Source organism: Heloderma suspectum, chromosome 1 (genome assembly GCF_057233095.1).
Source record: "Heloderma suspectum isolate Gila_16-S chromosome 1, 16-S_ref, whole genome shotgun sequence".
Lineage (NCBI taxonomy): Eukaryota > Metazoa > Chordata > Lepidosauria > Squamata > Helodermatidae > Heloderma > Heloderma suspectum.
In genome coordinates, this window is record NC_139458.1 from 360,211,539 (window position 1) to 360,232,993 (window position 21,455).

The 21,455-nt window shown below is 42.0% G+C and overlaps 1 protein-coding gene across 18 annotated transcripts in view; it reads left to right on the forward strand.

The window, feature by feature from the left end:
- Positions 1 to 21,455, forward strand: part of AFDN (afadin, adherens junction formation factor) — a 151,366-nt gene that overhangs the window by 25,671 nt on the left and 104,240 nt on the right. For 10 of the 18 annotated variants that reach the window (XM_084828010.1, XM_084828013.1, XM_084828015.1 and 7 more), the window contains exons 2-3: positions 13,869 to 14,064; positions 19,688 to 19,803. In XM_084828010.1, the coding sequence (XP_084684136.1) occupies positions 13,869 to 14,064; positions 19,688 to 19,803 (312 nt within the window). The remainder of the gene's footprint in view (positions 1 to 13,868; positions 14,065 to 19,687; positions 19,804 to 21,455) is intronic. The other 8 variants (XM_084828012.1, XM_084828016.1, XM_084828014.1 and 5 more) reach the window with 1 other exon arrangement.

Here is a 21,455-nt window from a genome sequence, read left to right on the forward strand (position 1 = left end):
AGGATGTAGTGATGACCACCAACTTGGATGGTTTTAAAGGGGGGGGGGTAGACAAATTCATAGAGGATAAGGCTATCAGGGCTACAAGTTGAAATCTCTGATATCAGAGGCAGGGTGGGGTGGAGTAGAAGGGGGAGTTGGGTCAGAGTAGAAGGGGGAACACGAGTAGGAGAACATGAATGGGAGGATGTTGCATTCATGTCCTGCTTGTGGGTTTCCCATAGGCATCTAGTTGGCCATGATGGGAACAGAATGCTAAACTAGATAGGCCTTTGGTCTGAGTCATCACAACTCTTCTTATGTTCCTCTTTTGTTTTTGTGCTTTATTTCCCCCCCCTTCCCTGTTTAATCTAGGAAAGCACTAACCAGCCCAGAAGAAACCACAGCCATCATATCAGTGAACAAAAAAGTAAAACAGTAAAATTGTAAAATTGTAACATCATAAAAAGAAAATTAAAACTTAAAACATTAAAACTACATCATTTAAAAAGGCTAAACTTAAAAGATGTGTCTTCACAGCCTTTCTAACAGCCAAGAGAGTGGGGACAGTCATAGTACCTGAAGGAGCACATTCTACAGTTTGGGAGCAGCACAGGAGAAAGCCCTTTCTCATGTGCCTGACAAATGGGCCTCTGCGGCTAATAGTGTTAATGGGTCCCTTCTGCAGATCTTAACAACTGGGCACATTCATAATAAGACAGGCGATCCTGTAAGTAGATTGAATAGCATGGCTTGGTACTTATAAGGCTCATGTCTTGCTTGTTAGCCCCATCTCCTTGCAAGGAGCTTATGTTATGTCTTTCAGAGGGTTTCAGCTTCTGGGTTTCTGCAGCATCTTTGGCACATACCAGAAAGAGTAAAATACAAGTCTCCTTTGGAAGTGGCTGATCACAGTCCTCTTCCTTGATACTCAATTCAGGACAGCAGAGTATGCTGAGCTTCCCAATCTCATGCCCTTTATAATCTATCTCGGTTTGCTTCATTATTTCAGATTATTTGGAGTTTCCATGGACAGCATCCAATGGGGCCACTGTGCTTACACAATTTGATGTAGTGCTAGTGTAAGAAACTGAATAATGCCCTATATCTTTAATGCACCATTGACATTCTTAACTATTCATAATTTGGTCTGTTATTTACATGTTTATAATACAGTGGATCCTGAGGTTTGTTAATTGAAGAACTTGTCCATTGCCTCCTCCTGCCGCAGCCACCTGATGGACCTGTTCCTTTATATCAGTTTGAGACTGTTCCCCTTTCACCTGCTCTAAACCATTTACAGTCAATAAGGATCCTGGGATTGCTAATCCCAAATGAGAACCTTGTTTGGAGTTATTTTTAAATAACGTTCTCTTTGCGACATTGTCATATTATTAAGCTTTTTCTTCCTCTTTTCCTGGAAGAGCTCGGCTGAATGGCTGCTTGAGGACGCAATGGAGGCAGCAAAATCAACCTTCTTTGCTGCCAGTGCTGCCAAGCAATAGGCACGATTATGCACTCTAGAGCATGCTCAGTCGTCTTCACTTTGAGTCTTGCGCCATTTGCGCTCCAGCCAACGTCCAGTCTGTTTCATTGACCGTAGTCCCCAGTATACCAAGGAGCAGAACGGGCTCCACAGTGCTGGAGAGGGCACTCAGGTGCGATCATGTTGGTGGCCCTCCGCATCTCACTGTTCCACAGTGAGGCTAGGGCCTCGGCTGGATCACCAGCTCTCTCCACTGGAAAATCCCCAAGAGCATTCAGAAATCCATTGGATTCCATCATTCTCCTAGGGCGGACCATCCGAATAGGCTCCCCACCCCCGCAGGAGGAGAGTAATGCCATAAGTTCAAATCTTACCAGGAAATAGTCTGACCATAACAATGGGGTTACTTGGAGCCCCCCAATCTTCAGATTACCCATCTCACAACTTGGAGCAAAAACCAAATCAAGGGTGTGCCCTGCTTCATGTGTTGGGCCAATGACATACTGAGACAGCCCCATGGTTGTCATGGAGGCCATGAAGTCCTGAGCTGGATCTCCAGAGACAGCCTCAGCATGGAAGTTGAAGTCACCCAGAACCACCGTCCTGGGTTCCTCCAACACCACACTTGCAACTGCCTCCGCCAGCTCAGTCAGGGAGGATACTGGGCAGCAGGGTGGGCGGTACACCAGCAGCATCCCCAATCTGTCTCTATGGCCCAACACCAGGTGCAGCCCCTCGAGGCCTGCTCCAAGGTGGAGTGGTCTCCTGGTGATAGAGATGGAAGTTCTATGAACCACAGCAACTCCCCCCTCCCCCGGCCCTTCAACGTATGTTGGTGCTGCACTGAGTACCCAGGCGGGCAGAGCTGAGTCAGGTTGACTCCACCCAGCTCACCCACCCAAGTCTCAGTGATACACGCCAGGTCGGCCCTCTCATCCACAATTAAATCGTGAATGAGTGCGGTCTTATTGCAGACCGATCTGCCATTAAATAGCAGCCCCGCAAGACAGGAGGGCACAGTGGAAGAGCTACCAGCTACATGAGAGCTAGAGGAGGGGGGTAGAAGTGGAACAGTGTATAAACACCTGTGGCCCATTCTACTTTGATGTCCCAACCCCCTCCCCCTACCGTATCTCCTTCTTCCCCAAGTCACTAGAATAGTGGTGCCTCCTCCATGGGTCATCACATTAGAGTCTCCTAGGCACATCCTTACTGCCATAAAATACCCACACACTCCCCACAGCCACCCACCATTCAAATATACAATCAACCAGTCAACTCATACACTCCACTCATCCAATAATCACTCCCAACCAAACTAATACAGTCATAGTTTGTAATTGTGGTTGTAACCAGCCACTGGTCAGTTAGGACAACAGGCTTGTTACCCAACCAATAAAGCAGAGAACAAGTAAAGTGCTGTTTCCTGGCCATGTAACCGTCTTCCATTGGTTCATGCTCATTCTATCTCACCTGGAAGGAGGCAAAGCATTTCTCCCCCGCACCCCCTGGCTCTCACCCAGGGTAAGCTCCACTTCAAGCTACCACAGGCTCCCACCCTGGGCAGAGAAGTAGTTGTGGGATATGAAGCCTCTATCCCCTGTCTCTCACCTAGGGTGGGCAACAATAACATAAGAAGAACATAAGACCATGATATCCTCCTGGATCGACTCCGTGGGATGGGTATTGGAGGCATTGTGCTTCAGTGGTTCCAGTCCTACCTACGGGGCCGATTTCAGAGAGTAACATTGGGTGACTATTCCTCAGCCCCTTGGCAACTGAGCTATGGGGTGCCGCAAGGTACCATCCTGTCCCCAATGTTGTTTAACATCTATATGAAGCCACTGGGAGGGGATTTGGAGCTAAATGCCATCATTATGCTGATGACACGCAGCTCTATCTCTCTGTGACATCTGAATCAGTTGAGGCTGTGCAAGTCCTGAATCAGTGCCTAGATTCAGTGATGGCCTGGATGAGGGCCAAAAAACTGAAGCTGAATCCTGGCAAGATGGAAGCCCTGTGGGTGAGTGGTTCCCGGTTCCAGGAGATAGGCTCATTGCCTGTTCTGGATGGGGTTGCACTCCCTCTGAAAGATCAAGTTCGTAGTCTGGGGGTACTCCTAGATCCATCACTGTCACTGGAGGCCCAAGTGGTCGCGGCAGCTCGGAGTGCCTTTTACCAGCTTCGGCTGGTTCGCCAGCTACGGCCTCTCCTGGGCAAGGATAGATTGACCACGGTGGTACAGGCATTAGTAACCTCAAGACTGGATTACTGCAATGCGCTCTATGTGGGGCTGCCCTTGAGGCTGGTCCGGAAGGTGGAGCTAGTGCAGAATGCAGCAGCTCAGCTGTTGTCGGGAGCTGCCCCTTTTCAGCATGTAACTCCTTTGCTGAGGGAACTGCACTGGCTGCCTATTTGCTACCAGGCCAGGTTTAAGGTATTAGTACTAGTGTACAAAGCCCTAAATAACTTGGGACCAGGATACCTGAGAGAGCGTCTCCTTCCCTACCAAGCTGCCCGGTCACTGAGGTCATCAGAGGGCATGTTCCTGGTGGTTCCGCATGGACCTATGGCCCAGTTGGAGTCCACCAGGAGAAGAGCCTTCAGTGTGGTGGCCTCCTTCCTGTGGAATTCCCTGCCTTTAGAGGTCAGGCAGGCACCAACATTGTGTTCTTTCCGGCGCCTTCTGAAGACATTGTTCTTTCAAGAGGCCTTCCTTGCATGACCAGCCATGGGTTGTTGAATTCCACTTCGTTGGGATTTGTCTTTTTTTCAAAATGTTTTAACTTTTTAAACTCTTTTAACCATTGTTTTATTATGTTGTTCACCGCTCTGAAATCTTTTGATGAGGAGTGGTATATAAATATTGTAAATAAATAAATAAATAAAACCAGATGGCAGGAGTGTGTGCAAAACAAAGATGGATAAGATTAGATTCCTGTGATCTTTACCACATACGTATCTGGATTTTTCATAACAATTAGAGCACTGAATATATGCTTGGTTTATGGGGGTGCTTGATTGGCACCAGTTAGCAGCTGCATTACATTTTCTTTTTCCAGAGGTTGCTGTTGCTTTAACCTAAAACTAATCTGATAAGTTTGATTGTTTCTCTTAATGTTAAGTTAGCCTGTCTAGAACTAAATCACGAAGTGTGTCTATAAAAGAGATTCCTGTGATTCCCCCAGGCAGAAGAGGAATCTGCTGGCTAGAGGAGTGTTCCTCCAGGTGGTGCCTCCATCTGGGAGCCAGTATCACTCTGCCTGAGCTTTCACCAGCTGGGAAAAGCCCGCATGGAGCGAAGCTGGCTCCCTAACTGAGGTGCTGGCTAGAGGCGCTCTAGATGGTGCTTTGGCTGGCAACTCAATGATGTCAGGTTCCTCTGCCCCTGACGTCCTAGAAGGAGGTCACCTCCCGACGTCATCTGGCCTGCGGGAGTGGGCGAGGGGGGCAGTCTGTCTCTGAGACCCAAGAGATCACACCTGTGGTAGGGTATGAGTCTCTAGAATACTCAACCGGAAAACAGTTGAGTGTTTGGGATGACCTTCATCTCAAATAATAGGGTCATGAATGACAGGGGATGGATTCAGTAGGTTTTCAATATGTGACACTGTAGCTGACTGTAAAGTACTGATAAACATGTGTTGCAGTTTATTCCCCACCACCACCTGCCCCCAAGAACACTCTTTTCAATATAGGGACCCTTCTCCATTCTGCCTATCATAATTATGCACAGTTTGCTTGTCTGTCTTTAAAAGAGGGTTAGACAAATGGAAGTTAAGGTTATCAAGTGCTACTGGTCATGACGATAGCCTTCATATAGCATGCTACTTCCAGGATCAAAGGCAGTATGCTTCTGAATATCAGTTGCGGGGAAATATGTTGCCCTCATGTTCTGTTTGTGGGCTTGCCATAGGCCAGCCTTCCCCAGCCTGTTGTCCTCCAGATTGTTTGGATGACAACTCCCAGCATTGTCAGTGCTGGCAGGGGCTGAAAAGTATTGAAGTTCAACACATAGCCAGCATGGCTAATGTTCAGGAATCCTAGGGAAGACTGATCCATTGCTTCATAAACTATGGTTTATGAAGCCATGGACAAGCACCATGACCTTGTGCACCTCCCTCAGTCCTCTCATCAGCCACTCCCATTGCACACTGGCTTTGGCGTGAAGATCTCAGCTTGTGTTAAGCCAGAGATCCCAGTTATGTCCAAGTTAGGGAACTCTGGCGTGATGTCAGTTAACAAATCAGGAAAATAAGTCTGGATGAGTTTATAGTCTCCTGTACTTGTCCAAGTGATTTCTTGACAATTTATGTTCCGTATTCGATGAGGCCAATGTGTATTTTTTTCACCATGGAAGGGTGGTACATTCAGTTAGGCTAGGTCTTCCCACAAAATGTATAATTCCCATAACCCCCTCTTTGTCTATTGGTGCTGGCATGTTTCAAATCAACTGTATTCTTGATGATCTACTTGAACTCCTTGCAAAGAACGCTGTCTCTTGAATTCAGAATTTGCATTTATGCTTGTTGGAATTTTAGACTTGCGGCTCAAACCCTTTCTAGTACTATCTGCAGTTTCTGTTGTTCCAGGGTCTTACCCCAAATGAGGATATCATCAATATGTACTTTTGTCTCCTCTGTACCCAAATTTGCTGCATTGCTTTATGGAACACCAAACGGTAATCTCAAGACACAGTACCTCCCAAATGTCATATTAAAACTGCATAACTGTCAAAATCCACATAAAGTAATGAAATATTTTGTCCCGTCAATTCCCACAAAATTTAATCCCTAGCGGGAACTGGAAAATGCTCTCTTTACATATGCATTTAAGTAATTGAGGAGTCTAGACACAGATGAAGAGACCAATCTATCATCATGGGTAACTTCAACTATTTCTATGATTTCTAAGTCCTCCAATTTATCCACCAGTTCATTTTTAATTTTTTTCGTAAGAGCTAGAAGAACATCTCTGAGGGCATGGTATGAGAGGGAAATTGCCAGGAATTCGGCAGAAGTATTACACACCAATGGGAGTTTCACTGGCATGAGATCCTCTGCCTGATTTCAGATATGCCCTCCTCCCACTGCAACCCAATACAACAAAGACCCCACTATTCAGGAGGGCCCCCTGAACCCTTTGGAGAGAGATTTTGGCGGGGGGGGGGGTTATACATGGGGCTTTAGAAAGAAGACAAACAAAAGGCAACAAAAAATGAAATGCCCATGACTGATAGATCAAAGAAGGGTTTGATAGTTACTGGGCAAACTACCACAATTTATTTTCCTCAGGTGAAAATTAAATGCCTATGTTTGGTAGAATGTAAATATTCATATTTGAGAAATTATCAGATTGGTTCTTCATTATCATAGAAAACCCTCCTTTAACTCAGTAGGCCAGTTCACAGGACAAGGTAGCCCACCATGTATGAACGTACTCTTGAGGAACTGTGGTGCATTGCCACCATTATGAACATGCAGTGGCAGTTGTCAGGAATTGTGCTGTCCAAACCCAGCTGGCGGGGATTATTTGAGGGTTAAATAACCCTCACATAATCCACAACCTATTGTAGGGTTATGCGAAGCCCTCAAATAACCTCCACTGGCCAGGTTCACACAACATGACAACCCCTGGTCATACTTCATATTCATAATGGTGGCCAGCATGCACTGTATCTCCTCAAGGGTAAATTAACCCACTATGGGGTGTTGTATCATGCAAACTGGTTCACTGTATTTGGTAGAGGTATTTTCCATTTAGAGATTAACTGTGTGGCCAACATGCATGTATCCAGATTATTTAATGATAACCTAGTTATTTTAACTTAGTATTTACATTTTTAAAAATCAAAAATCAAATTTAATTTAATTTTTTTTCTTATTTGTTTTCATCAACAATTTTTATTCACCCTGCTATATTGTCTTTCTGTCTTAACTAATTCCTCTGTCTTGCTTTGGCATATTCCACCACCACATAAGCACAGAATAACAATAATCCTATCTAGCCTTTCTCTTTTCAGTTTCAGGCCTTCTCTTATGCGCTCAGTTAGGTGGGTGTCCACACATGAGAGGGCCTTTTGTGCACTGGCCCCACACTTCTGGAATAAATTGCCACTGGGGGTCCACCATGCTCCATCATTGCAGACTTTTAAGAAGGCTCTGAAAACGTACTATTCTATTTTGGTCTTCCCCTGATATGTTTGCTGCTGTTGTTTTACTGCTGTTTTTATTGTTGTTTTTATCGCTTTTGAAGATTGTATCAGCTTTTATTTTGGGTTTTATTATCATATGCCGCCTTGGGAGCGCTTCTGCCCTGAAAAGCAGCCAAGAAATATTTTAAATAAATATTTTTTTGCATGTGACATTAGTCAAGAGACAGAAAATGAAAGTCCAGAACTTTCAAGAAGCAAGATCTGGTAGTTAGGTTGGATAGAATCATTTTCATGAGATAAAAACTGAAATAAATGTTTAATTGATAGATAATTCAGTGTGTGTGTATGACAGAGCCATTAATTTATTTTTGTAAGGCTATACATGTAGGTCTAATATGTTTATGAGGAGATTTAATTGTAATTATGCTATAACGCATTAATGTAGAACTCTTCAGCACAGGCAGACCTGCCTTCTTGCACCAATACATGCCCACTCTGCAACCTTTTCTTACTACTTAGATTTTGTTTGCAGACCCTAGGAAAGTGCTTCATGATTAGGGCATTTAGGGAGCAATCCTATGGCCACTAGTCAGCAGGTAGACAGCCATAGGATATGTGGTTTTCCGGGAATTGACCTTCCCCCCATTCCATGCTGCCTTGCAGGCAGTGTGGAACAGCCCTGTGCTCTGCGCTTGGAAGAAGAGTGCAGAACAGCTTCCAGGGGGCATTCCGGGGCAGGGAAGGTGATAAAGCCGGTACGACACACCCTGTGTGTTGTCCGGCAGCCTCCTCCCCTGCTCTGCCTTCCTGCGGCTAGATAGCCAAAATCAGCGGTCTAGCTGCAAATGCAGGGCAGGAGAAGCGCTGAGGGAACAATGCCCTCCGTGCTTCTCCTGCCCTGCATTGGATAGGCGATTGCCTCCCGAGTTCGGAGGCAGCCACCTATCCCCATAGGATTGTGCCCCTAATCTGGGGTAGATTTCTCCATAGGCCCTAAACTGCAGGCACTGAGCCAAACTCTCTGCAGACTTTATGTTGCTGTTCTATATAATCAAACTTGGGCTTTCAGAAGGATCCCCTCTGCACTCTGCTATGGCTGCTACAAGCTACAATCCTGTCCATAGACTCAGCATACCTCTTTCCTTCCAACAAATGTTCTAACTTGTGTGTGATTCCGCAGCTTGACATTATTCAATTGCCTTTGCCAGAATAAGATCCTCAATTTCCACCAATGATTTCTACCAATCATGTAAACCTAGGACAATTTGATCCCTTATTAACAAGTCAGCAAGTTCTCCAAAGGTACATGTCCAGCTGAGCCTTTGCAAATCAGCAACAAAACTCTAAAACGAGTTTGCGTCATTTTGTTTTCTTGTCTGAAAAATTTCTCTCTCAAAAGTCTCATTTTTCCTTGGTGTACAACATTCCTCAAATGTGTTAACCCTAATTATATTTAGACTTTTCTTCTGTAGTTAGTAAAAATGTATTAAATCAAAAGCATGGGGCCCTTCAAGATCCAATTAAAAGGCTATCTTCCCCTTGTCCACCTTCCCCATAGTTCCACTGGCTTCCATGAACAGGTCAAATTGCTAGTTAAATCTCCAGTTAGAAAATCTACTGTGTCTGGGACCCTAAGCTGTTCTTTCAAGCTTCACAATCACTCTCTGAATCTGACCCCTGTTTCTGGTACCATGTGTTATATGTATTATGAAGCAATGCTGGCAATTGGCATATGCTAACACACACTTGATTGTGCTTTAGTACAAAAGCACTTCCATCTTAACTTCCCCACTTGTGCTGACTCGTTCCCTCTCTGTTGCTGGCTATCCCCCTTCACTCCTAATATATTTTGGTTGTTCCTTCCAGCCATCTCTTAAAGGAGCCTTGACCGCACAAAGTAGTCTAATTTAGTAAAGGTGCATGTTTTGCAATACCTGCATTCTTAAGGTAATGCATCTAGATATGAGTGAACTTGGTACAGTATTTCATGCTGGTATTTAGATACTTCTCCCATATGTCAAGATACTCAGTAGCAGTACACACAACTGAATTTTTATCTTTTGTACAAAAGAATTCATGTTAGTGGAAGAATATTTAAGAAGATTATATATGACATGCTTTTTAAAAGAGTGATAAATTTTTGCAACCCAGGGATAGGAATGGCACAGGTTAGACATACACGGGGCTCTGAAGTTTTATATAGAGATCTGTAGTATCAATATCTGAGTGGCTGGAAGAGGGTATCTTACTACCTTTCAATACCCTGGGCCAGGGATAGGCAACCTCATACCCTCCAGATGCTTTGGACTCCAACTCCCATCAGCCCCAGCCAGCATAGCCAATTATTAGGGATAGTGGTAATTGTAGTTTAAAATATCTGGAGGGGGCCAGGCTAGTGAAACCTGATCTAAATGCTAGCATTAACTATTAGAGTAAGTACTTCCAGTTCTAGATGCACTAATTTAAGAATGAAGCCATCACAAAACATACACTTTGGCTGCAGTACAGAGAAGTGTGACTAGGCCTGCATGCCCCATAATATTTTGGACTTAAACTTTCTAATGCCAAAATTTTGAACAAAAGTCAAGCTGCTATTTGGCAATGTTACAGTATCTGTTCTTTTCACTGCATTCTGCAAACATCTTTCCTCATGCCATCCTAGTCAGCATCTAAGCAACACTCCTTACATGGTGTCTAATACTCTGGTTCCAATATCCCAATACAAAATGCACATGTATCATGTTGGATATAACAGTTGTATGAGTGACTAAATTGCTGCTTTCCCCTTTAAACTGCATGTTAGCAGCAAGTGGGATAGGACTGGAATCCTGCTTGCATATGGTTCAAAGAAGAAAGCAGCAATGTATAAACATCCATGCCTTGATATCCGATGCAACCCACGTATATTCTGTACTAGTATCAACATCCAAGTATTGGCCTCTCATTCTACCATATATGTGAACATTCTTTGATTCCTTCCACTCTTCTCCACAGAAGGGGGAAAGGGAAGGGATAATCCATCCAACCCTGCCCCCCCCTTATGTGGGGGAAAAGTCAAAGCAACAGAGACTTGGCTTCCATCCAGCTAGGGACCCTATTCACTTGTCCCTTGCTCTTTTCCTCAGAGAAAAAAAGGGGGGAATAGAAGGGAAGTCTGTGCTGTTCTGCCATTTTGCTAGGGACAAAGCTGAATGGAAGAAAAATCACCAATTTTTCTAAGGAAAAGAGAATAAACCAGTAGTATTACAATACTTGACTCTTCTTTTCCCTGGTTCCCTCTTTCACACACTGTAGGAGGACTGAAGGAAGGAGAGTCAATTATGACATAAAAGGTATACACCTTTTTGATAGACTAATTTAGGAGAAGTTAAGTTACAAGATCAGCATGCTGTCAAGATTCGGGACACAATCCAATCCACTGTAGATATAGTATCAGCACATGGAAAATTTGCCTAGGTTCAGTACAGCCCCATTCTCCCCACTCCCCATACCTATCTGCATATGCACATCTATTAGGGGGAATGGAAAGTCTCTGTGCCCCTGCCATATCCCCCATCCAGCCAAAACAGAAGGGGGGAGCAAACTTCAAGTGCACACCTATATATACATTTCACCAGCTGTCAGATTTAAGGACTTACATATGATATATTCTAATGTAAAATAATAATTGATAAAAATATTTTATTTAGTGACACATCTGAATATACTACAGTTACTAATTATAGGCAGATTTCATTCTTCAACATTATTTAAATATGGAAAATAATTAAAAGGAGATAAAGAAACACTGTTAGTTTGGGGCCACAATAAAGACTAAAAAATGTGGCATACACTTTTGTAGGACAGATACAACTTCAAACACATGTGATATCCTCTCTTTTCTAGGATGTAAAGAAGGAAAGAGAAATCATTAACACTATGCTGTTTCCACAATGCAGCACTAATGGCAACTTGCTCTCTCTCTCTCTCTCTCTCCTCTGAGTTCAAGCTATCAGTTCTAACATCTGGGGGGTGGGGGGGAGAGAAGAAAGGATGGAAGTGTGGGCCCACACAGCCCCCAGAACAGCTCTGTGGAGACTGAGCACATGTGTGCTTTCTCTGTACAATCCACTACACCCGGTTCATGTAGGACAACTTGCTGGCTGGCTGCCCTCGTAATCATCTACCTTCTAAAAAGCAAGAATAGATCAAGACAGGCAGGACTCACAGCGAAGAACATTCCATAACAGAAAAGATATACCAAAAGCTGAACATTTATTATAGAATTTATAACTCCATTTCCTCTCTAAATGGAGATGCTCAGTGTAGCTTACATCAGAGATGGGAAGACTTTTGGTTTGTGGGATCTATTTTGGGGGTTTTGGCCAGAGCCTTGAGATTCACCTACCAGAGCCAATCATAAAGTGGTGGCTGTCATTATGATAAGCACTGTGTGTATACACGCACGCATGAACGCACAGAGGGTTTGTATACTGAAGGACTCTTGAGGACCCCTGCAGAGAGACTCATATTGCACCTGGCAATGGAATCCCTGTCAATGAAGACTGAGCACTCAGAGTCGGGGGGGGCGGGGGGGGATAAATCTCACCACAAAATGGTCCATTGATAAGTGCAGCACTTTCCACCATAGAAGTGAACAGCTATCATTCATTTATATGGGAGGAAAGGGGATATACATAGCTAAACGTATTCCTTGCCCCCAAGTCATTAAAAATGAAGCCTGCTCCTATCTACACAGCCTCATCTTAGATTTCTAGTTTTGCAGAGGGATGGAGAACTTCATTTGGTTTGCATTTTAATGTGAACCTACCCGAACCAATATATGAACTGAAATGCAGTTATCCTTCACTAGTTCACATTTCTCTGAATTTTGTGATGCAATTTCCAATAAAAAATGTATTAAAATGTGTATATTGGAGGAAAAGTGGGCACAAAAATAACATATAAATACTAGAGAAAAGTCCTTTTAAAATGTGCATATTAGGCAAAAATATGTACAAAAATGTGTATGAATTTTCTTGCAGATGTTTTAAAAAAATGCGAACTAATGCAGAAATGGAACAAAATGAACTTAAAGACTGGAAAGTGGAGAAACTGAAATTGACAGATTTGTCTGTTTCTACATGTTGGTCATGCTAGAATGTGGATAGAATGTTGGGAACTAGGGTTTTAGATTGGGTAGGCAGACCTAAGAGCCCTACTGGATCAGATGAAAAGCCCTTCTAGTCTAGCAACCTGATTCTCCAAGTGACCAACTCCAAGTGATTCTCCAAGTGACCAACTCCAAGTGACCAGCTTATGGCAGCCTCCTCCAACCTCTTGCCCTCCAGGGGCTGATGGGAGTTGAAGTCCAAAACACCTGGGGGGCACCAGGTTGGGGAAGGCTGCCATGGATCATAGTCTGAACACAGGCTGTCAGTCCAGAACATTGTCAGTCCAGTGACTGTTATCTCAGTGTAATGCAAACCTATGATTACTGATTCTAAAAAAATATTAATATGTCCTCCATGAAAAACACTGAGGTTTAAAACCTAACAGTGCTCAAGTTCCAAAAGTTGGAGTATTTTAAAATTATACTTGTGTTTAGTTCCACATTAAATAAAATAAGTTTTAAATTGAAATATTCCAGTTTAATATGCTTAAGGACAGGGGTTACTTGCTATTTCCAGTTGTGGGAAAAGTAAATTTAGGTAGACGGGCAAAAACTACTTTTGTAGAAAATCCCTTGAGGTCATAGACTTGCTCTGTTTAGTGTAATGCAGTGGGCTGGTTTGGACAAGTCAAGATATGAATGGGTTTGCAGGTGCGCATACAGCCTCTTCGCTCCTCCCTTTGTGGCAGGAGTGAACAAGCCAGAAAGCTTTCCATTAAGTTTCCTGTTCTGTCCAATTGGAAACTATGGTTAATGGGTTTGGAATAAGCCAGGATATAAGGTCATGGTTTGAAATTGGATTCATATCCTGGCTTGTTCACCCAGTTTGGATGAAATGGGAAACCAGAGTTGATGGAAGATTTTCCCAGCTTCTTCACTTGTGTGGAGGGAAGAGCGAAAAGGCTCATGTTTAGTCAAAATCTTGGCTTATCAAGCTGAGATACAATCATTTGAACACTGGCAACGTGACCTGAATATTTGAAAAGAACCCATTGTGTTGGAGACACAAACCATTAATAAATGTGTAGAAATAAATGCCTACATGAAAAAACATATCGGGGCCAGAATTTTATTCACTTTATTTTATTTGATTACAGGACCTGGAATTTCATGGAGTTATGAGATTTTATTTTCAAGACAAAGCAGCTGGAAATTTTGCAACAAAGTGTATCCGTGTGTCTAGCACTGCCACGACTCAGGACGTGATAGAAACACTTGCGGAGAAATTCCGGCCAGATATGCGAATGCTATCATCCCCTAAATACTCGCTTTATGAAGTGCACGTCAGTGGAGGTTAGTGTATTCTGTTTGGGTCTCCTTAAAAAAAATACACAGAAAGAGAGAGATTTCACTTTGAAGGTTAGTTTCACTCAGCTTTAGCAGTTACCTTTACTTTAAAATAAGGGTCATCAGCTGGCAGTAACTTCTGTTTTAGTTATGGAGTGGTATATAAATATTGTAAATAAATAAATAAATATTTAAAATGTAAGAATTTAGAACACAAAAGCTACAACAATTTTACAAAATCGGAGTGTTCAGATTCAAAATTTACGATTTTGGGGCTCAGGAAGAAAAATAAATCTCCAAAAATCTCCAAATAGAGGAAGATCTTATATATTTTTTTAAATAATTGTAGTCTTGTTCTGAAGTGGGTCTATATAGGAAGGATGCTAGGTATGTTCGGGTTACATCTGTAAAGAAGGATTTCTTTTTTTAGTCAATGTTGTCAATCAGTCCACACATTGATGGTCATCTGAATTCTTGAATGCTAAAGGACTGATTAATGGAACTACCCTTGAAAATGGATTGGAAATCTCAACTGGCTCAGAATGTGGCAGCCCATCTCCTAATGGGAATAGGGATGGACATGCACAACCTGTTTCCTTTCCCCTGTGATTTATTTTTAGGGCCTACTAAGGATACCAGTACTTCCTACAATCTGGGCCTAGCTCACTTAGGAGGAGCCTCTCTCCAAAGTGAGCTCTTATGTCTGCCATAATAAGTAAGAGAGGCCTTGTTGAAACCCCTTTCCCTTAGGGAGGTGAAATTTTGTTGGAGGAGATTAAGTTGGTCTTTGAAATAAAAGCATTCCTGTCAGAAGCAGTGACCTGGTTCACACATAACCCTAACACATGGTTTATTGGGTTCATCTGGTAGATGATCAGACAAATCATGGTTTGTTTTCTGAATCCCTGGGTTGTTTCCTTCCCTCTTAATTCGCTTCCTCCCTCCCTGTATCCCAAATGCCTTTGCAGTGCTGTAGTACTGGCATAAAGAGCAGCTGGGTTTTTTTGTTTTGTTTTTATCACTCTTCCTGCAGCATCTGTAGCCTAATGAAAGAACCCGTGAGCAACACACAGTTCTGGGTTTACATATAACGACAACCCATTGTTTAAACAACTCATAGTATACAACCCAACAACAAACCATGGGTTCTTTTTCTGAGTTGTTCATGGTTTGTTAGCATGGCTGGGTTCGTATGTCATGACAGTCCAGAATTCAACAACCCATGGGTAAAATAAACCATATGTTAGCGATATGTATGAACCAGGTCAATGTGTTGCCTAGTATTACTTTGCCTATTGTTTAAGCGTGAAGTGAAAGGGGTTTTGTACATTTCACTTGATACATGTGATAAAAGTTTGTATATTGTTGTTTTTTTAATCCCACTGAGTTTCATCTAGAAATGGGGAAAGGGAAATGTTTTAGATCTATAACATTGTAATTAAAATATATTGAATGGAAAGAGAATATCTAGAGCTGCTAGTTTTGTAAGGCTCATTGTCTTGTAACTTCACCAGGGTTCTCAATTTAAAAAATCGCCCAGGCTTTTCTATTCTGCAAGTTTCTTATAACTTGAATCTTTTACCTTGTGTTGTCTTGTGTCTTTGTATTTGGGTTTTTAATAAGAAATAATTGTTATTTTCTTCATTCTTGTCAGATCCTTTGGTATTCTAAATAATTCAAGCATCTTTGTGGAATTTAAACAGCTTTGATTTATTGAGGTAGCAATGTACAATAGTGATAAATGTGGCATAATAACTTTATCTAAGAGTCCAACTTCTGAGGAGGTTAAATGAACACTTTATATACTATAGTAGGCAAGAGTAGGTTGAAGCTCATGGGAAATAAATTAAAACCAGTGGTGGGTACTGAACTTTTTATGCAAGGTTTTTTTCTAGTTTCATAGAGAATTAGGAAGGGGAAAAGGTGGTTGTTGCTTATCAAGAGAGCAAGTTTTTTGAATCTGTGGAGAAAATGGTTTTCTGTGTATTTAGAGGAAAATAAATCTGGGGAAACAGAGAAATAATGCAAATTATTTAGCCTTAAGAACATGGAATATATTATGTGTACCTTGGGAAATTAGCACAAAAATTAGTACTGTTCAGTACATTTATGAAATTAAAACTCTTCTGACAATAAATATACCCAGTCATAGATAGAGTTGTAAGCCATTGCACTCTTACATAAGCATCCTTTTCTGCCACTTGGCAAACAGGAAAAAAAGAAGTTGAGAATAGAATCATCAACTTTGTGGTAAACACAAAGGAAGGCCATAGGTGAGCTTAAAATGTAGACCTCAACATTATCTTACACAAGCAGAAGGTATATTTCTATAGAGAGCTCAGAAATGTGCATCCGTATAAAGTAATTAACCAATCATGGTATTAAAAATAACAGTGGATTGGATATTAAGCCAAACTCTAATATCTATTTCTTTTTTTAAAAAGTATCTTCCTCCTTTCCCCTCTGTTTGTCCAGGCTGTAATGCACCAAGGATTTACATTGGTTTATACTATGCAGGCAAAGTAATTAATTTATTTTAAAATATTTTAGGCATAATTTATGAAGCATTTTTATTATTCTGGACCTCTCAGCATTTGATAAAATTGATCATTGGCTTCTTCTGAAGTGCTTGGAAGAGTTGGGGTCGTGGGGCTGCTTTGCGGTGGTTCTAGTACTCTGTTGGTGTATGGATGGTCTCCAGGCTAGGTTTTAAGGCGGGGGAGTATGCTGATAAAGTTTTTTAGCTATTCACCTCCTTAGAAGTAGCCCCCTCCCAATTCCTTCCCTGCTTAGTTCAAGCATGAGGCATGCTTCTCTCTCTCTCTCTTCCTCCCTCCCTCCCTCCCTCCCCCTCTCTGAAAAAAAAACTACTTTGACCTATTATTCTCTTCAGTGTTTTTGTCTTACCTTTTTTCTATTTCTAACACACACGCAAACAGAGCTACTTATCCCTTCCTCTTGTGAGGCACAGGGTTGAAGTGAGGCAAAGGTCTAATGGCCACACAATCAGGTTCCACTCAACATCACAGCTCATTCTAGCAGGGCAGCAGTTAAACCAGTGCACCAGTTTCTGAAATCTGCCAGATTGCTACTTGGTCCTCAGCAAACACATTCACAAAACACTACACGTTTAGATACCTTATGTTCCATAGAGGCAGCACTGGGGAGGAGCTGCAAATGTACTTCCTCCATAACAGAACAGCCATACATCCTACCCAGTCATCAAACTGCTTTTCACATCCCAACCTGGAAACACTTGTACCCAACAGAGAAAGGAACATTGGCACTTAGTGTGAAGGTTTCTTTTTGTTTGATGTACAGAGGGTCACCATGCCCCACCCCTGCATTTAGTAGCGGTTCCTCTCTTGTCATTATGTTCTCTACAGACATTCCTGCAACATAATAAGCAGGTACCACACATTCCTCAAGGACTCTTTCTCCCAGATCTCTCATCTGTTAAAATTGATTTCTGATCTTAACCTTTTGAATCATAAACTTGGCCATGTTTTGGAACTGGAAGGGGCTCCTTCTAAGAAGGCAAAAATCTTAAAGCTTCATTAGCATACTGCCTGCCTCTTGAGCTAGGAGGAGGATTAAAGCCCATCCTGGAGACCCTTCATACACCATCAAGAAGAAACCTTCTTGGTAAGTGTCAGTGTTCCTTTCTACCTGACTGGTTGATAGTATTAGCTAATGATGAGAGCCAGTGTGGTGTAGTGGCAAGAGTGTTGGACTAGGAGCTGGGAGATCCAGGTTCTAGTTCCCACTCGGCCATGGAAGCTCACTGGGCGACTTTGGGCCAGTCACAGACTCTCAGCCCAACCCACCTCACAGGGTTGTTGTTGTGAGGATAAAATGGAGAGGAGGAGGATAATGTAAGCTGCCTTGGGTTCCTTGCAAGAGGAAAAAAGGCGGGATATAAATGCAATAAATGCAATAAAAATAAATAATGATGGGCAAAATTACCTTAACAGAAATTGTAATTTGCTCGTCAGGCTCCAAATTCCTCTGTCCAATCTCAGATGGAAGTTCTCCACTATTCTGAGCTCTCATTTTGTATATACGAACTGCTACATAAGCACAGATCTCCTCCTTGCCTGCCAGCCAGCCAGCCAGCCGAATCTGTATTGCCTCCTCCTTGAAATGCCTTGTGTGGGCATGCGTAGCAAGCATGGCTGTCTTCAGAGAAAGTGCTTCAGCACAGCAGCTTCTTCCTGGAATGCCCCTGTGAGGTGCCCTGGCATGATCACATGACAATTTTAGGAAGTGTTTGTTGACCTGAAACACTGTCTCTGAAGACAACTGCACTGCTACAGACACAAAAAGAGGCTTCCTAAACTAGTAAGAACTTTAGAAACGCTTCTTTCTAACTGAAAGGTCTGAGAAAAAAAGTCATGCTGACTATGCAGGCTTTTATAATCAATCTGCGTTTGAATAACAAAGTTTGTTGGACAGCCATCCAAACTTGGTACACATATGAGCATTATGAACATAGCAGATTCGGCTTATGAGCCATCTCATTTCAAGTTTCATCAGCATCACTACTATTACCTAGCTACGCTTTCATCCCTTAAGAAGTAACCTTGGTGTATGGTGCCTTGGGGTTCTATCTTGTCACAAATACTGTTTAACATTTTATAATAAAGCTGCTGGATTAAATTGCTGGAAAAACTGGAGTGAAGTGCAATCATTATGCTGATGGCACTCATATTTTCTTCTTGGCTCATTTAGAAACATGAGTCTTGACTGAACAAGTTGGTGCATTAGTGCAGTAGTGGACTGGATGAGACCCAGTGTACTGAAGCTGAATCCAGATGAGGCAGAGCTAATGATAGCTGAGTCAGTTTGATTTAGGGGAGGTGCTGTTTTGTAGCTTGCTGGGTTAAACATTCCTTAGGCAGTTAAACTGACTTTTATTAAGTATTCTTGATTTTAAATCTGAACTTAATTAAATGTGATTTTTTTGTAACTGCATATCACCTGCTACTTTTCAGCAGAAGGATGATTAAAATAAAAAGGGGCTGCCTTGTAAGTTTTCAGCTGTGGCTTCAACAATACTAACCTGTGGTGGCAAGGAGGAAATCATGTCTTACAATGGTGATAAACATCTTTTCAAAAGTATGGGGCTGGAGAGAAGTATCTTCTCATTTAGGGAGGAACTTTTGGATTGTGTATTCTGATACTCTAATGCAGCCATTATATCAGAAGTGCACACAATCCTTGGACTATAACTGTTTGAGAGAACTTTAGTAATGAGTTTTATTTCAAAGAACTTCAAATGGGCTTACTCCTTAAATATTCAAGATATAGAACTTCATATTTCTCACCCAAGTCGGAGAACAGGGTAAGATTTGGATGTTAAGAATCAAGGCTTACTGTTACCAAGTTGATGGCCAGATTTAATTTGTTAAGCCTTGGTATTGTCTGACTTGCTTGCTCACGTACAATTGCTGACAGTTCACATTCTACTGCTAACATATGGTAAGATTTTCCATTGCTGCAGAGGAACAATATATTAAATCATGAATGTGATTATTGTAGCATTTCTTGACTTATATGTTGTTAATGTGCTGCAATCTTGAAATAGTAACCATTAATTGTGCTCTTTTTTCCATTTCCTATTTTGAAGAAGAAAGAAGATTGGATATAGATGAGAAGCCTCTAGTTGTACAACTAAATTGGAACAAAGATGATAGAGAGGGAAGATTTGTACTCAAGAATGAAAATGATGCACTTCCTCCAAAGGTAAAAGGAAACATATACATCTATCCTTTAGATATTTTTGTAACTGAATTTGAGTTTTCATAACTGCCTTTGTATTTGTAAAAACAAACAAATCTGGCAATACATTGTGAGTATCTATGACAGAATTTTTGCATAATCCTTCTACATTGTATTCATATTATGTAGCCTATGAGTGTGCCGCATCGAACAGGTCTGATCTTTTTGTTGTCATGCTGGTGTGGGGCAGGCAGTGGGGTTTGAATCCCCTCTAGCCACTCTTTTTTTAGCTGCTACGTTAGGCAGTTGACTGCTAAAGGATTCTGGGGAGATCTTCCATGATGAAGAACTGTTAAACCATTTCAAGTATTGCTTGCAGTCTGCAAGTTTTCAAGTAACAACTTGTTGGGTGGCAAATCCATTGAATAATTCCAGAGACTTGTAGAGAGCAGATATTGGCTAAGGATTCCACATTATTATTATTTATTATTATTTACAATATGTTTATTGTAAATTGACCCGGTTTGGACATACCAGTAGCAGATAGTGGGGTAATTAACCAAGGATTTGCTGTGGCATGTGCCGGGTGCATTCTGGAACCTTTTTGAATATTCAGCCACCGATCAGGTGGATTGGAGGTTGCTACATGACATCCGAACCTGGACACTGTAGGTTAATCATGAATTAATTAAACAATTCAGTTAACCTGTAGTTAGTTAATTAATCCACAATTTGCTGCCGTTATGTGTGAACGGGCCTGTTCTGTTTATGTATGTAATAAGACACTGTAGATGCTCTTGTGTATACTTTTTTTCCTCCAATTTATCTTGCTTGCTAGTATAAATACTTACAAAGTGGGATGCTGCCCCCAGCAATTCTGACGATCTTTATCTATGGTAATTTTAACATGAAGAAGCAGATTATTGCATGACTGTTGTTGAAGTTGCTTAGGGCTTCTGCACATGGAGCTTTTATCTTGCTATTGAGATTGGTTACTCACAGGACTTTGCGGGTCCTTTAGATAACGTCGTCAACCTCCAGGGTGTCTCCTGCATTAAATGACCTTTATTTTTTTATTTTTATTTACAATATTTATATACCGCTCCACATCAGAAGATTTCAGAGCATTGAACAGCACGGTAAAAGAATAAAACAGCAGGGTAAAAGAGTTTAATTTTTTTTTTTAAGACAAACCCCAACAAAGTGGAATTTAACAAACCACAGCTGGTCATGCAAGGAAGGCCTCTTGAAATAACAACATCTTCAGGAGGCACCGGAAGGAACACAAATTTTGGCGCCTGCCTGAGCTCTAAAGGCAGGGAATTCCACAGGAAGGGGGCCACCACACTGAAGGATGTTTTCCTGGTGGACTCCAACCAGGCCATGGGTCAATGGAGAACCACCAGGAACATGCCCTCTGATGACCTCAGTGAACGGGCAGGTTGGTTAAGAAGGAGGTGCTCTCTCAGGTATCCTGGTCCCAAGTTGTTTAGGGCTTTGTACACTGGTACTAATACCTTAAACCTGGCCTGGTAGTGAATAGGCAGCCAGTGCAGTTCCCTCAGCAGTTTTATTCCAGTTTTATTCCAGTTTTAAAAAGATCGGAGATAATGAGCTATCAAATGACCATGCTTCTTTCCCTCTGTGGAAAAGGAAAAGCCGCAATAAGAGGAGCT